Consider the following 14,334-nt stretch of genomic DNA (forward strand, 5'->3'; position numbering starts at 1 on the left):
GTCCTCTGTCACTGAAGCAAGCAAGCCTCATGTTAGTTTCAAGCTGCCTGGCTGCCGGCCGCCATCTTGGCTGTCAGTTAATTTGCATATCTTGCTGATTAGCCAATGGGAAGGGTAGCGGTCGTACGCCAATTACCATGTTTCTCTTTTATTAGATAGGATTATTATTATTATTATTATTATCATTATTATTAGTTTTGATAATCCTCACCCAGGGTTATTTTCCATTGATTTTTTTTTTAAGAGAGAGTGGAAGGGAGGGGGAGACACAGACAGAGAGAAACATTGATGTGAGAGAGACACGTCATTTGGTTGCCTCCTTTACGCACCCCAAACAGGACCGGGGATCGACCCTTAACCGAGCTGCATGCCCTCGACCAGAACTGAACACAGGACCCTACCGCCCAAGGGCCTACGCTCTGTCCACTGAGCCAAACCAGCTAGGGCTTCCTTCTCTCATTTGCCTGGCAGACAAGATCATAGTCCAGTTACCACCTGATTGCTCAGACCCAGTGACCGCTCAGACCCTGTGACCGCTCAGACCCAGTGACCGCTCAGACCCTGTGACCGCTCAGACCCAGTGACCGCTCAGACCCAGTGATCGCTCAGACCCTGTGATTGCTCAGACTCAGTGCACGCGTGGCGAGTGTGGGCGTGGTGAGCAGCAGGGCAAGGCTGTCCAGAGCTCCCTGCTGTGTGGGCCCAGGAAAGGTCTTGTTTTGACCCCATCCTGTGCTGGGGTACAACAGCATCCCCAAGAGGAGGCTGAGGCCTGATGGATGGAGAAAGACACACACACACACACACACACACACACACACACGCACACCCTTACCCCTCAAGAAGCTTGGGAAGCTTAGGAGGCCAGCGTGTGCTTGAGGGAGAGGAGAAAGGGTCAAACCCCCGCCCCCTGTCACCAACTCTCGCGGGGACTGCTCCTGCCTGAGTCATCCAGTTCTCTGATCACGTGACAGTGTCTAGACCAGTGATGGTGAACCCATGACACGCATGTCAGAGGTGATATGCGAACTCATTTTTTTGGTTGATTTTTCTTTGTTAAATGGCATTTAAATATATAAAATAAATATCAAAAATATAAGTCTTTGTTTTACTATGGTTGCAAATATCAAAAAATTTCACAGCACCAGAGTTAAGTTAGGGTTTTTCCTAATGCTGACACGCCGAGCTCAAAAGGTTCGCCATCACTGGTCTAGAGGCTACACTTGCTGTTCCTTCTGAGTTCTCCCCAAGACCTCTCATTGCCATCCTTGCGGACACTTGTGAGATTGTCCCCGTGGTCCCTCTGCAGCGACGCTTTTGAATCATCATGGAAACAGGCAGGGCCCTAGTGGGTTTGGCTCAGTAGATAGATAGAGCGTTGGCCTGCGGACTGAAGGGTCCCGGGTTCAATTCCTGTCAAGGGCACATGCCCGGGTTGTGGGCTCGCTCCCCAGTAGGGGGCGTGCAGAAGGCAGGTGATCATTGATTCTCTCCCATCATTGATGTTTAAAAAAGAAAAAAAAGAAAGAAAGAAAGAAACAAACAGACGGGATGTGTGTGTATCTGTGCATGTGTGAGCGTGTGTGCATATGTGTTTGGGGGCACACATGTCTATCTGGGTGCCCGGCGCTGAGAAACAAAGAAACAAGTATGGCATCTTTGGATCTGATTCTAGGAAAGAAAGCAGCACCCGGGCCAAGAGCCTTTATCTGTGTAATGTACCAGAACTCAACTGCGGGAACCTGCTTGTATTAGCATATCTCGCGAATGTGCCGCGTAGCTACCGGCACGGCCACCAACATGGCTGGGCCGGCCCGGGGCTACGATCTGGGAGAACCGGAGTCGCCCTGTACATTTCGTTCTGTTTTCATTTTGATTTTGGCAATAGTGGGAGAGGAGCATACTCCCGGGAGAATCAATAATCCCCTCCAGCATTCTCTGGGAATCATAATGACTATTAAAAATTGAAGGCACCCATAGCTCATGCTATTCAGCCTAACTGGTAATTAAACTGCAATTAAATTGCTCACGGTGTAAATCGGGCCGGTTTTTGCAGGGAAATAACGAACTCCGGGCCCCTGAGACTTGTGGGATTCGTCTATAGACATTTAATAACGCGGCTTTGATCTGATGCAGCCACCGACGGGTCTCTGCGAGGGAAGGAGAGACTGTAAAGCATTATTCTGTTATTAGTGGTGCATTTCAGTTTCATTTGGTTTCTTTGCGACCAGGAAATAACTGGCCATTTCTGAGTGGCCTGTCATTGCTCTCGCTGCTGTGCGCCGGGACCTGTACCTGCTGCTGGGCTAGCTCCCCTCAAGTACCGACCTCGGGTGCGTCCCCGAGCTGTCACCAGGGAACCAGGGGTCAGCATTTGGCCGGAAATCGGGAGGCTTCCTCAGTTGGCCCTTTGGGCCTTTGCCAAACGTTTTCTCTCCCTCTTCCTTGCTCTCCTACCTTTTTCCCCCCTTGGTTGGTAAGAATGTCTGCATTTAGGGCTGTGCTGGTCAGTAATTTCTTGACTTTGATCTCAGGCCAGTGTCCCCACAGAGACTGGTCAGCTCCAGCATCTCTGTGCTCAGTGGCCCTGGCCGGACACGGCGGGGCCCACTGCCCACTGTGGTGCCCGTGGAGCAGAGCATGTCCCACTTCCCCGCAGCCACCGGGCCCTCGGGTGCCAGTGGGAGGGGCCCAGCTCCGGCAGCCACGGCTGGACCACACCTCCCTCTGGATTGGTAGCAGAGGCCCTGCCATCAGTGAGACCCATTTCTAACTGTTGCCTTCGTTTTCCTTTTCTTTCTTAACCCATTTTGAAAATTCGTCTCGAGAAATACCACATGTCCCACATCGGAGGGTGTAAGTTTAGGGCCACATTAGCGTGAGGTCTGTGCTGCAGCTCCATTGCACTGAGGCCTCTTGTTCTAGACCAGAGATTTTTCATTCCTCTAGAGGAGCCTCCGTTTTCCCATCTCTGAAGTGGGTTCATTAGCAGTGCCAGCCTCGTGGGATTGTAATAGGGATCAGAGGAGATAAGGCTTAGCAAGATGCCTGGCGCAAAGCAAGCACTCAGCAAGCATTAGCTGCTAATGTTCAGAGTATTGATCTATAATCACTATAATGTCTATAGTAATGTTTATAGCATTCTCTGTTTTGCTAGAATTTAATTTTATTTCCCCACTCGGAGTACCTTTAGAATACTTCCTAGTACCTCCTGGACTAGGATTCCTCCTCTTCTCCTTCCCTTCCTGTGATCTGCTCTGTGAAGAGCAAAGACGTTGAACAATTTGAAAGACTGTCTTATTCACCACCATCTCCCTCGCAGCGAGCTATTCCGGGCACGGGGCGGGCACTCAGCATCTGAAAGACGGCTGCCGGGTGGAAGGAACGCCCAGAGCCAGCGAGTGAGGGGCAGGGAAGGATCGTCCTTCTGGTTCTTTATCCTCTGTCTCAGCGCTGTGCTGCACACACAGGCGGTAAATGAGGTTCAAATCCCAGCTGCAGGTTCCTAAGCCTGTGCCCGCGCCTGGGTGCTGAAGACATTTGTCAGGTAAGATGGCAGCTACTCCATCTCATGTTAACTCCCGGATAATGCGCGATGCATCATCACTGAATCGGGAACGGCATACAACGTTCCTTCGGTTGTCTGCAGCCACGGAGGCGGTGAACGCTGAATATTGATTTTCAGATAAAAATATGGAAAAAGCAACATATTGTTTGGTTCTGACTTCTCCTTTGTCCACGCCACAGATTTGGGCAGGAAATTACAATCAATCTCTATTTGCCCCAAACAGATCCATTAGAAGAGCAGAATGTAGGCAGGAGACTCGAGCCACAGATGAGCAGATGGCCACTGCTTTGTGCATTGCCCTTCAGCAACTGTCTACCGGCTCGGAGAACAGGCAGCACCGATTGGAAACACTGAATCCGAGTCTGAGGTTTCTATTATTGACATAACAGGAGAAGATTCTAATAATTTTCATCTAATAACAGGTGATCATTTTAGTTCAGTCTTGGCTCTCGGTTGGTGCAGTTTTACGGCGCTCCCCTGGCCTCCGGGTCTTGCCTGTGACAAGTAAGCTCCCGCTGGCTCCCATTCTGCACTGGCTGAGTCCTCCGTCCTCAGCTCTGCTGGGCACCAGCGCGCTGGACAGATCCGTGAGAACAGGGAGGTTCTCCTTCATCCCTCCTCTTTGGATGGGAAACACGTTCTTTTCCCCCAGAATCTTAGATAAACAGCTCATCTCTGTAGCGACCTGGACCTCGACGTCTTGGATTTGGGAATCAGACTAGCAACCTAGGCTTTTGGGGATTTTTCATGGGAAATGGGTCCTGCCTCTCATGCTTCAGTGGAGCACTTGAAGACAGTTTGTCTGGCATCGTAGGCTTGTTCCTATAGCATAACCGTCACCGTGTGTGTGTGTGTGTGTGTGTGTGTGTGTGTGTGTATGTGTGTGAGTGAGCGTGTTTCGATAGGAGGAAATCCATGGGCTCATGTAACCTGAAGGTCCAGGAGTTCCAGCTTCAGGCACAGCTGGCTCCAGGACTCAGAGGGCACAACAGGACCTCGTCTCCCTCCCCCTCTTCCCCTGCTTCTCCTGTGTTGGCTTCACATCAGGCACATCAAATTTTGGAAAACTTTTTAAACTGATGGGTTTGTGTGAGCTTGTCATCTTTCCATCAATCTTCGTTCGCTCTAGAAAAAGTGAGTCAGTTCTGTAGAATCCTCACCAAATCCTAGTACTTCCAGGAGGTTCCATAGTTGTCCTCTGGTTAGATGAGGACCACGTGGCCTGCACGTGTCCAGGCATGGTGTTTGGATCATCATCTGTCTTCTGTGTATGGTCCCCGCACTCGGAGGAAGACTTTAGGGCCACCCCAGCCGCCAGGGACCTTCCTGCAGATCCCCCCACAGGACCCGAGTGGTACCGACCACTTCTGACCTTTAGATTGGCAAGTTCACGTGGTCAGCCTAAGCAGCAGCCCCAGCAGCTGGGTCTGAAAGCCTCGCGTGACTTGGGATTGTTTTGCTGTTGATGCTTTGTTACTGGCATCGCTTCCCCGCTCGGTGCGATGCAGAAGCAGCCGGAGGCGCGTGACAGAGCGCTCGAGCATATGGCGAGCCATTCACAGCGGAGCGGTGCCCGGATGACCATCCTTCATGTCGCAGCTGGAGGTTCTGGCGTGCCGTTCCGGAATTTCACCATTAAATTAGGGTCCGTGGATCAGATAACGAGGAGAGAGGAGACGTTTTTATACGCCATACAGCTCCCCTGCCAGCCCTGGGAGCCCTGAGCACTCAGGCTTTTAACGCATGTCTGCCACTGCTGGGAGGGGCGGGGAGGCCGAGAAGCCACAAATCCCACAGGCCAGCCTACCTGTGTGCCGGGGCAGGTGCAGGTCACAGAGCTTCTGAGCTCGCCGGGGTCCTAGGGGTGGTCTGGCTGCAGCTCCTCAATGCGGGTGAGACTGTCCAGTCCCAGTGGGTTAACAACTTTGTCCAGACTCACAAGTAGGACCGGGATCAGGCTCCCGTTTCCTGGTCCCATCTTCGCCAAAATCTTTGCTTCTTGGAAAGATTACCAACTCCCATAGAGTAAGTCCATCATCTACGTTTTGACAAGAAAATCAGAATTTCCAACCCAAGAAGTATGCTTCCTCTCACATCGAGTCGTCCCCGTGTGCTCCCGACCTGTGTGTTGTGGGCAGCACTGATGTCAGGTGAGCTGTGCAGGGAAGTTTTGCTGGAAAGACAGCTGCAGCCCGTGGCTGCTGTGGCGATGGCGTGGCTGTTTGCCACGTGGCTCTGAAGACAGCGAACTGGGTGCCATGATAAATGCTCGAGGCGGGCTGCTGAGACGGGGGTCAGAACAGGACTCGGAGCAGAGCTGAGATGTGCCGGCAGGGACTGAGGGGGCTGGGAGTGAGGGCGGAGAGGGCGTTCGGGGAGAGGGGAGCATGGAGAGCTCGGTGCTCTGCCCTCCTCCCGGCGTGTCTGGCCTGCAGGTGGGAGAAGCTGTGGTTGGCAGATAACTGAGGAGATGCCACGGTAGGTGCCGGGCACACGGGCCGGTGGCACGTGATGAGCCTACAAAGGTTGTCAGGGAATGTCTTGGTAAGATGGCATTGTCGGACAAATATTCCTATGAGAGAGGGCAGGGGAGGGGAGGATGCTTGGAGGGAGAGGGAGGGTTGTAATGCCCCTATGCGCGTAGCACTCTTCCATCCGTATTTGAGAGCAAGCCAAGAGCAGTAACGTAAACAGAATTCCTTAGAACAGCCTTTGGGAGAAGATGTACACATACCGTTCACACACACACACACACACACACACACACACACGGTGGTTATGATTAGAATGTTTAAACAGCATCTAATCAGATGCTTCTGTGTCATGGGTCCTGACAGTGAGCCCTGATCCGAAAGAATGAGAGCTGATGCTGGGAGGAGGGTGTGGCTCAGAAGAGGGAGGCGGGGATCGGAGAGAGATGAGAAGGAAGAGGGAGGGAGGCAGGGCCGAGGGCTGGAGGGCGCCGCTGTCCTGCGCGAGCTGCTCCATGCTACTTCTTCAGCAGCTGGCGAGCACGCGTGACCTTTGGTATCGGAAGCAGTCTGGCTGGAGGCTGGGAAAGACCAGCATTTCTGTTTAATAAATTGAACTTCTACAGCGCACATTCCACTGATGCTCTATGAGCCACACTCATGTCCTGTTTCCCTCCCTCCGCCTCCTCCTCTCATCTTTCCTAAAAGACGGATGAACTCATTAGTGATAGAAAATGATAATCCGTTGGGCCGCGCCCCCTCCACAGCCCTGCTCAGGGGAACCCCGACAGTCAGCACAACCCTCGGTACCGGCGGAGACAGCGTCGGTGCCCCAGGTCTGGGACTCCTGCGTGTCCACGTGCTGTGTCGCGGCGGCATGGGCTGAGCGGGATAACCGGCCTGTCACAGTAATGCGGCGCCAAGAGGGACTTGGGGGGCCTCTCGTGCTCGCTGACCTCTGTGCCGGCGGCATCACAGGCTTTCTCCACGATCCCACTCCCCGCGCAGTGCTCAGAGCCCTTTAATGGAGTCCCTGCGGGTGAGGCAGGGGTGAGGCGGTCGTTCATACAGAGTCCCTGCGGGTGAGGAGGGGTGACGTGTGGTGTGTGGGTGACGTATGGGTAACAGGGTTGGGCGGCTCCAGCCGATCTGGAGGGTGGGGCGGTGCGTGCATCCTTCCTCACTGCACCTCAGTCATAACCCTCACTCCATCCAGGACATGCTGGGCTGGGCACCGTACTCAAGTACTTCCTGTTGTCTTGTGCCCAGGACCTTTGCACCTACTGTCCCTTCTGCCCAGAGTGTCTGATTTTACTCACCTGTCAGCCCCCAACTGAAATGTCTCCTGTTCTGGGATGTGTCTCCTGACCCTGCAGGTAGCGTGGGCCCCGCCATGGACCCCCATGGACCCTAGGAAGCTCCCCGTTGCTCCAGACTTGTTCATGCCTTTCCGCGTCTGGCCCATCTGGAGGGATTTGAGCTGCACCGGGACAGGAGCCGCTGCTGGCTCAGTCCCCACTTCATCTCTGTGGTGTTTGGCACATACAGGTGCTCAGTCAGTGTTGAATGTCTATGTGGGTGAATGAATGGATGAATGAATGAACGAATGAATGAACAAATTAGCATGTAAATGGATTCTCCTCCTATGTGTTCCCCAAGAATGATTGTCATCAAAGACGGTGATTTTTTTCATTAAAATATATAAGGAACTTTCTTTCCGGCCAGGAAATGTTAACCCCAGAGCAGGGAAGTCCTGGCCAGCAATATTTTGAGAGCAGCTAAGAGAAGTCAGTGATCGGCGTTGACTGGGGTGGGAATTGGGGGAAACAGGTAAAATGGAGAGCTCTATTTTTATTGGAATTCTCCCTTGCCCATGTCTTGCATGTTGCAAACTACGGGTAGTTCCAGTTCGGTGCTAACTTGTTCGGCTTGGACGGTGAGGCCTCATGCCCTCTGGGCAGCATCGCTCCGTTCCTAAGGGAGTGGTGATGGGCGTTGGCCTCAGTAGGGAGCTGCCTGTGAACACATCTCTAGCAGGAGCCATGCTTTAACCTTTAACCGGCACTCAGTTCCTGACAGATGGCGTAAGCACGTGCCCATGGCGCAGGCCCGTCCATGGCCGAGAGCACCTTTTCTGGGCTGTTCTGTCGTCTGTACCTGGGAGGGGCTGAAGCAAGGACCTGTGACCCTGCCTGCCCCACACAGCCTGTTATTCAGCCTGTCACTCGTTGTGGCAGTTGCAAGTGGAGCACCTTCCACCCCTTGACTCCCACAGGCAGGAGCAGCAGTGTCCTCTGGTGCCTGATCACGTGAAGGATCGGCGGGAGGGAGGAGAGGGGTGCAGACTCAGGGCTCGTGGCATCAAATCCGCTCACATACCCACCGCAGAGGAGGAGGCTCCTCCCGGTGCCTGGGCACCTTCCCTCTGGCTGTCGCTGTGCTGGAGTCTGGTCAGGTGGTTTCGGGCGCTTCCAGACAGCCCACGTTTGCTGCCCGGACTGAGCAATGGAATGGGCATTTCAGAGCCCGGCCGAGGGCGTGGCCAGCGCGTGGCTCACCGTGGCTGCCCCGCGCTCAGCGGTCAGCTCCCACACACGCACCTCAGCCCACTATGGTCCCTTAAAAGCAGGGTGGTACTTGTGCCCCACAGTTTTCCTTGCCACCGATAAAAACTCATCACGTGGTCACATTGTTTTGAATTTTATCCATTAGAAATTCTCGTGAATTAGTAAAAATTTCTTTTGCAACGTGCAGACGCCTCCTTGAAATCACCAGCCGCTCACAGCTATCATTTAATCCAGGGGTGGGCAAACTTTTTGACTCGAGGGCCACACTGGGTTCTTAAACTGGACCGGAGGGCCGGAACAAAAGCATGGATGGAGTGTTTGTGTGAACTAATATAAATTCAAAGTAAACATCATTACATAAAAGGGTACGGTCTTTTTTATTTTTTAGTTTTATTCATTTCAAACAGGCCGGATCCGGCCCGCGGGCCATAGTTTGCCCACGGCTGATTTAATCGCACATGGCTGCTTTCTTTTAACGCCTTGATGAGATCGGGCTTTTCCTAAGGGAGCTTGGGCATTTGATTGGACAAAGCAGGACCCTTGGGGGAACTGCACTGGGTGGGGGGCAGCAGCTGTGAGGCACCCCTGGGAAAATCGCTGGTGAGGCCCTCAGCCCGGAGGAGAGGACGCAGGACAGATGGACGCAAGGGGAGACACATGGTACTTCTTGAACACTTCGCTGTGAGCCGGTGCAGCACGGGCCTGGCTGGGTGAATCCCTATGGAGGAGATGGCCCCCAGGAACTGGGACCCACAGTAAGGGCAGCTGCATGTAGACTGAGGCCACGGGGCCTCCGAGAGAGCCTTCCCCCCACAGGTGAGTGAGCCCTCTCCGGCCGAGCAGCTGTCATCTGCAGGTGTTAACAGTGCACTTCCCACTGCAAAGCACTGACTGTCCAGCGCAGAGCAAGGTGGCCGCTCTGCCCTGGGACACGCCGTGCCGTCTGGAGAAGCAATGGAATGAGGCTTTGTAAAGATGCTGCTCCAACGCCCACAGTGCTGCTCCAGCCTTCCTCCTGCTGGCAAATTACATTCCTTTATCCACGTGGTGGGACGCCAGGAATGACTTCAGGGAACAGCCCCGAGAGCGGGCTTACTCTGTGACAGGAGTTCTGAAGACAGTGTCATTTGGCACTTCTCCATTTTCTATGATTTTGCACAGAGAAGACGGAAGACTGTGATAAGTATTTCCCACAAATGGCTCTGAAGTGAAACCCACCTGGTGGCGAGTCGTCTGCTGTGTGTGTGGAGGCTGGAGCCCAGGTTTCCTATGAGAAACAACCTGGAGAGTCGCTGGTTTAACGAGTTTCTAACACTTTTTCCCTCGTTGCGGTGATGAGTCTGGGTCACCTGTCTGTGTCTGGTGACGGGGCGATGCAGGCTGCTGGCATGTCAGTGCCCCGCGGAGGGGGCAGTGTGTCGGGACAGCGGAGATGGGGCTGATGCGAAGTGCCGTAGTTGCGCTGTAAGAAGTGAACAGTGCGCAAAGCTCATCGAAGGCAAAGCTGTTAGGTGGGTGCAGTCTGGGAGGCAGCGAGGGGGCTGACAGCTCCAGGAGCAGCCACTGGTTCTGAACTGGCTGTGCCGCTTCTGGCCGGACCACCCTGGGCAGATGGCGTGGCCTCTTAGAACCTGGGCAGCTGGGGCCTGTGTCCTTCCCCCGGGAACCTGCGCGGCCCCCCAGCTGCCAGGCACCCCCTCCCTGCACAGCACCTGTGTCATTTTCTCAGTTCAGTTCAACCTCCTTGAGGTGAGCATGGCCATGTACTGATTGGAGGGCTCCATGTACCCATCAGAGCCCTAAGTCGTACTCGGTTTTGTAATATTTTTAAACCATAGTATGGATGCCTGGCGTCTGGTGGGGTGATGGGGCCTTGATGTGCACATGCTGCCGTGTGCCCCCAGCCCCAGGATGGCCCTGCACCTGTGGCGGGAGCACAGTCCCTACGAATAGCGGGGGTGGGGATGGGGGTGGGGGTGGGGAGGGCAAAAGAGCCCAAACTGCCCCCTTCTGTTGAATCTGTTACAAAAATGCTTTTGAACCGACTGAAATAGTGTCGGGTCTGAAACACGGCCCTGCATCTCCAGTCCTGGCTGCACGGCCACACGCTCTCTATTCGTTACGGGTGAAACAGTTCACACTGTCTCGAGTTCCCCTACATGCAGGACGCATGGCACACACAGCCTCTGTGCCCCAGGGGTGGGGGGCGGTAAAATCAACACCCCGGGGCCTGCAAGAGAGGTGGGTGGCGAGGAGCGCTAGCCTGGCACGCGAGGGCTTCCAGTAAAATGAGGGTGTGGGGCGTCCAGATGGGGAGCCTGGAGGCTTCCATTCATTCGCTGAACAGATACCTACAAGGCCCCGCTGGTCCACGCTCCCGGGTGCTGGGCTTCAGAGAGCGTGGAGGGTGAGGGGCGTGTGGTGCTCATTGGGGAGGCGCCCAGCACAGGCCTTTCGGTCTGAATGCACAGCATCCTGGGGGCAGGAGGCCGCCCTGCGCCTGTGCCCTCGGGTCGCTCATTTCCTCTGGGGGCTCCTGAGCAGCCACGGGCCAGCGTGGCTCCCGCTTGCCTGGCTACGGCTCACGTGGCTCTGGCTTGAGTGGCTCCGCTCATGTGGGCTCCTGTGCGATGCTGGCCTCAGAGGAGGGAGCCTCTGACCGTGTGCCCTGTGGTTTCTTCCAGGATCTTCTTCCCGGGCTGCCACCCCGTCAGAGGCGTGCAGGTAATGAAAGTCGGCAAATTGCAGTTGCATCAAGGCATGTTCCCGCAGGCGATGAGGAACCTGAGGCTGGTGAGTGCCCGTCGCGCGTCCTCTGCCCGGATGCCCTTTGCTGGCTGCGGCCGGGCCGTGTGAATTTCAGCAGCTCTCCATCCATGTGTCTGCATGCACACCTCACATGTGCACACACTCACATGCACACACTCACATGCACACACACGTGCCCATACATGTCTGGCAGCCAGCTCTGAAAACAGGTATTTGTGATGTTTGCTGGTGGCTGTGCTATAAACATGCCCGTTATGGTTGAGTTTCAGCTGCTGATGTAAAATCAACCAGCTCCCACTTTCAGCTGCACACCTCAGCACCAGTGTCCGATCAGAAAGGCCTAATTAAATCACACTTCCTCTCTTTCTGCCACCTTTTCTAGTCAAACTGGGTGTAGTAGAAGGGACACCGGTGTTTGACTCACTGATAGATTTATTAGTGGCTGTAGGCGGGGAACAATAGCTGGGAAATACCCGAGAAGATTGGAAAATTTGGATGTGGTGGAAGGATCATTGAATTTTAGGTTTTGTCTTGTGGTGTTAAGTTCAAAGACCATAATAAACCGCTGCCTGTCAGGCCAGCCCTTGACCGTCCGTCTGTCTGCAGTCCCCTCTGCAGCCTCCCCCTCCAGGCCTCCCTGTCTGCACAGCCAGTGTACGCTGGGCCGCTTGGCGCTACCACACCCTGAACCGCCCACACGAAGTCTTGGCGAAGCTACTTCCTCTGCCTTAAGTGACTGTGCCCGCACCCCACTCCAGGCCAGGCCGAGCGCTGCTGTTCCTTTAAGGCCCAGCTCCAATGTTGCCTTCTCTCTGTGGTCCTACCACTCAGTTCATGATACCTGTAGAGTGCGTGTCCCATGGGAGCGGGGGCACCTGATGCCCACAGCCCCCAGGACGCTGAGGTCCTTGCGGGCATCATTGTCACCAGCTCCATGCCATGCAAGGTGCCTGGAGTCCAGGCAGTGGTCTTTGTTGTTGGAGGAGGGAGGGAGGGAGTTCGGTCAATGCAGTGCTAACAAGTGCCCAGAAACTACATGGGAGCTGGGTCAGTGTTGGCACACGTTGTTAGAGTGACATTTGTTCGTCGCCTCCCAGTGAACCTCCCTTGCCCCAGGCCCAGGCCTCCGCTGCACTGGCCTTCCCACCCAGGCCGCTGGGCTGGCCTTCCCACCCAGGCACAGTCCCTCCCACCCAGGCACAGCCCCTCCTACCCAGGCACAGCCCCTCCCACCCAGGCGGAGCCCCTCCCACCCAAACCACGGCCCCCACGGGAGAGCCCACCTGCCCATCCGGCTGGGCTGGCTTGTCCTGCAGCGACCTGCTGGTCTGGGTTGACAGGGAGCACTGGGCCCTCGCGTGGGGTCTTCGGGGCCACTGGGCCCTTGTCTGCAGGGAGTGGTCCGGCTCTGCATTAACCTCTCAGGGGTGTCCAGGTGGTAGGCCGGTCCCATAACGGGGCAGTTACCACATTTAGATGAGAAAAATGACACCCCAGGGATTCTCAAACATGAGATGCCCCAGCGCCTGTTGCTGCTGCCTGCCTGATCCTGAGTGGTCAGCCGTGATCAGCAGGAGGCACACGGGTTCTGAAGGCACATGCTCCTGTGTCCTTTAAACCGCCTGCCCTCCTTGCCCCGACCGGGGCCCACCTCGCTCTCTCGCCGTCTCCGGGAAAACCTCCCTTCTGGTCTGGCAGACACTTACCGGCCAGTCAGCTCAAACAGAAACACTTCTGCAGGGTCTATTTTGTCAAGTTTTGACAGAAAAATAATGTGGAGATTTCCCAAGCGTGGGGCGTGTCCAGCCCAGCACGTGGTGTTTGTAGGTGGTCACAGCCCCTTCACGTTCCCAGGGACGGGAAGTGCCCTGCGGCTCAGACACGCGCGATCGGCCCGGCCCCGTGACCGCTGGCGCGGGGAGGTCAGCAGCCAGGCAGCGTCCCTCCCGCTGGGAATGAGGAGCTGCGGCTAAAGTCGGTCGGAGGCAGAGCTGGTCTAGTTTGTTCCATTTGATGCAACTTGTGTTAATTAAATGCTCCTGTTAATCGAATAAGACCAGTGTTGTCAGACAGGTGAGCCAGTCAGTGACTCCAGGCGGGAACCCAGGCTTCCGCGCTAGACTCACCCAGGGAGACGGGGGTCTGTGGTGGGGCTCGGCGTGCGGGTCCCCTCGGGCTCCTGAGCTCCCGATAGAGGCCTCCGACGGTATTCGCATCTCTCCCCTCCTGTGAGGCTCCATCGCAGCCGTGTGTGCACAGCTGGTGCAGGAGGCACCCACCAGCCTCAGCGCAGATGGAACCTGGAGGAGCCCTGACCGATGTCCAGAGGCTCACTGGGGGGGAGGGGGGAGCACATGGGCCAGGGGGTGCTGGCATCCCAGCCCTCCCCGGCACTCTCACTGGCCTTCACCCCCTCGTGCCCAGTTCCGTCCTGTCCTCCTCGCGGCCTGGTGAGGCTGCCTCCTCCTCCAGGACATCCCTGGTGACCAGCTTGGCCGCTTCTGCTCCTGGCGCCAGAGATAAGCCCACATGCACCTGCTGGCTGCCCAGTGGGAGGTCTGGGGGCAGCAGCAGGGAGCCTGCCGGGAGGACGGGGTTGGCCTTACCCCAGACGTCCGTTTGCCTCTGAAAAGTCACTGATTATCAACCAGAAGGCAAACGCGCATCCCCGCGTGCTGCGTGGTGGAGAGAGCACTTGGTTTACTAGTTTGCTGACTTGGGGCAAGTCTTTTAATCCCTTTGAATATAATTCTTATTTGAAACATGAGAATAGCAGTCCTAGCCAGTTCAGCTCAGTGGATAGAGCGTCAGCCCACAGACTGAAGGGTCCCAGGTTCCATTGCGGTCGAGGGCACGTACCTCGGTTGCAAGCTCGATCCCAATGTGCGAGGTGTGTTTCTCCCCCCCCCCCCCATTCTCTCAAAAAAAAAAAAAAAAGAAAAAGAAAGAGAAAAAAAAA

General features: G+C 55.3%; 1 protein-coding gene across 1 annotated transcript in view; it reads left to right on the top strand.

The window, feature by feature from the left end:
• Positions 1-14,334, top strand: part of SMYD3 (SET and MYND domain containing 3) — a 464,760-nt gene that overhangs the window by 406,457 nt on the left and 43,969 nt on the right. The window contains exon 10 of the mRNA XM_006756044.2: positions 11,291-11,399. Coding sequence (XP_006756107.1) covers positions 11,291-11,399 — 109 coding nt within the window. The remainder of the gene's footprint in view (positions 1-11,290; positions 11,400-14,334) is intronic.

Source organism: Myotis davidii, unplaced genomic scaffold (assembly GCF_000327345.1).
Source record: "Myotis davidii unplaced genomic scaffold, ASM32734v1 scaffold333, whole genome shotgun sequence".
Taxonomy (NCBI): domain Eukaryota; kingdom Metazoa; phylum Chordata; class Mammalia; order Chiroptera; family Vespertilionidae; genus Myotis; species Myotis davidii.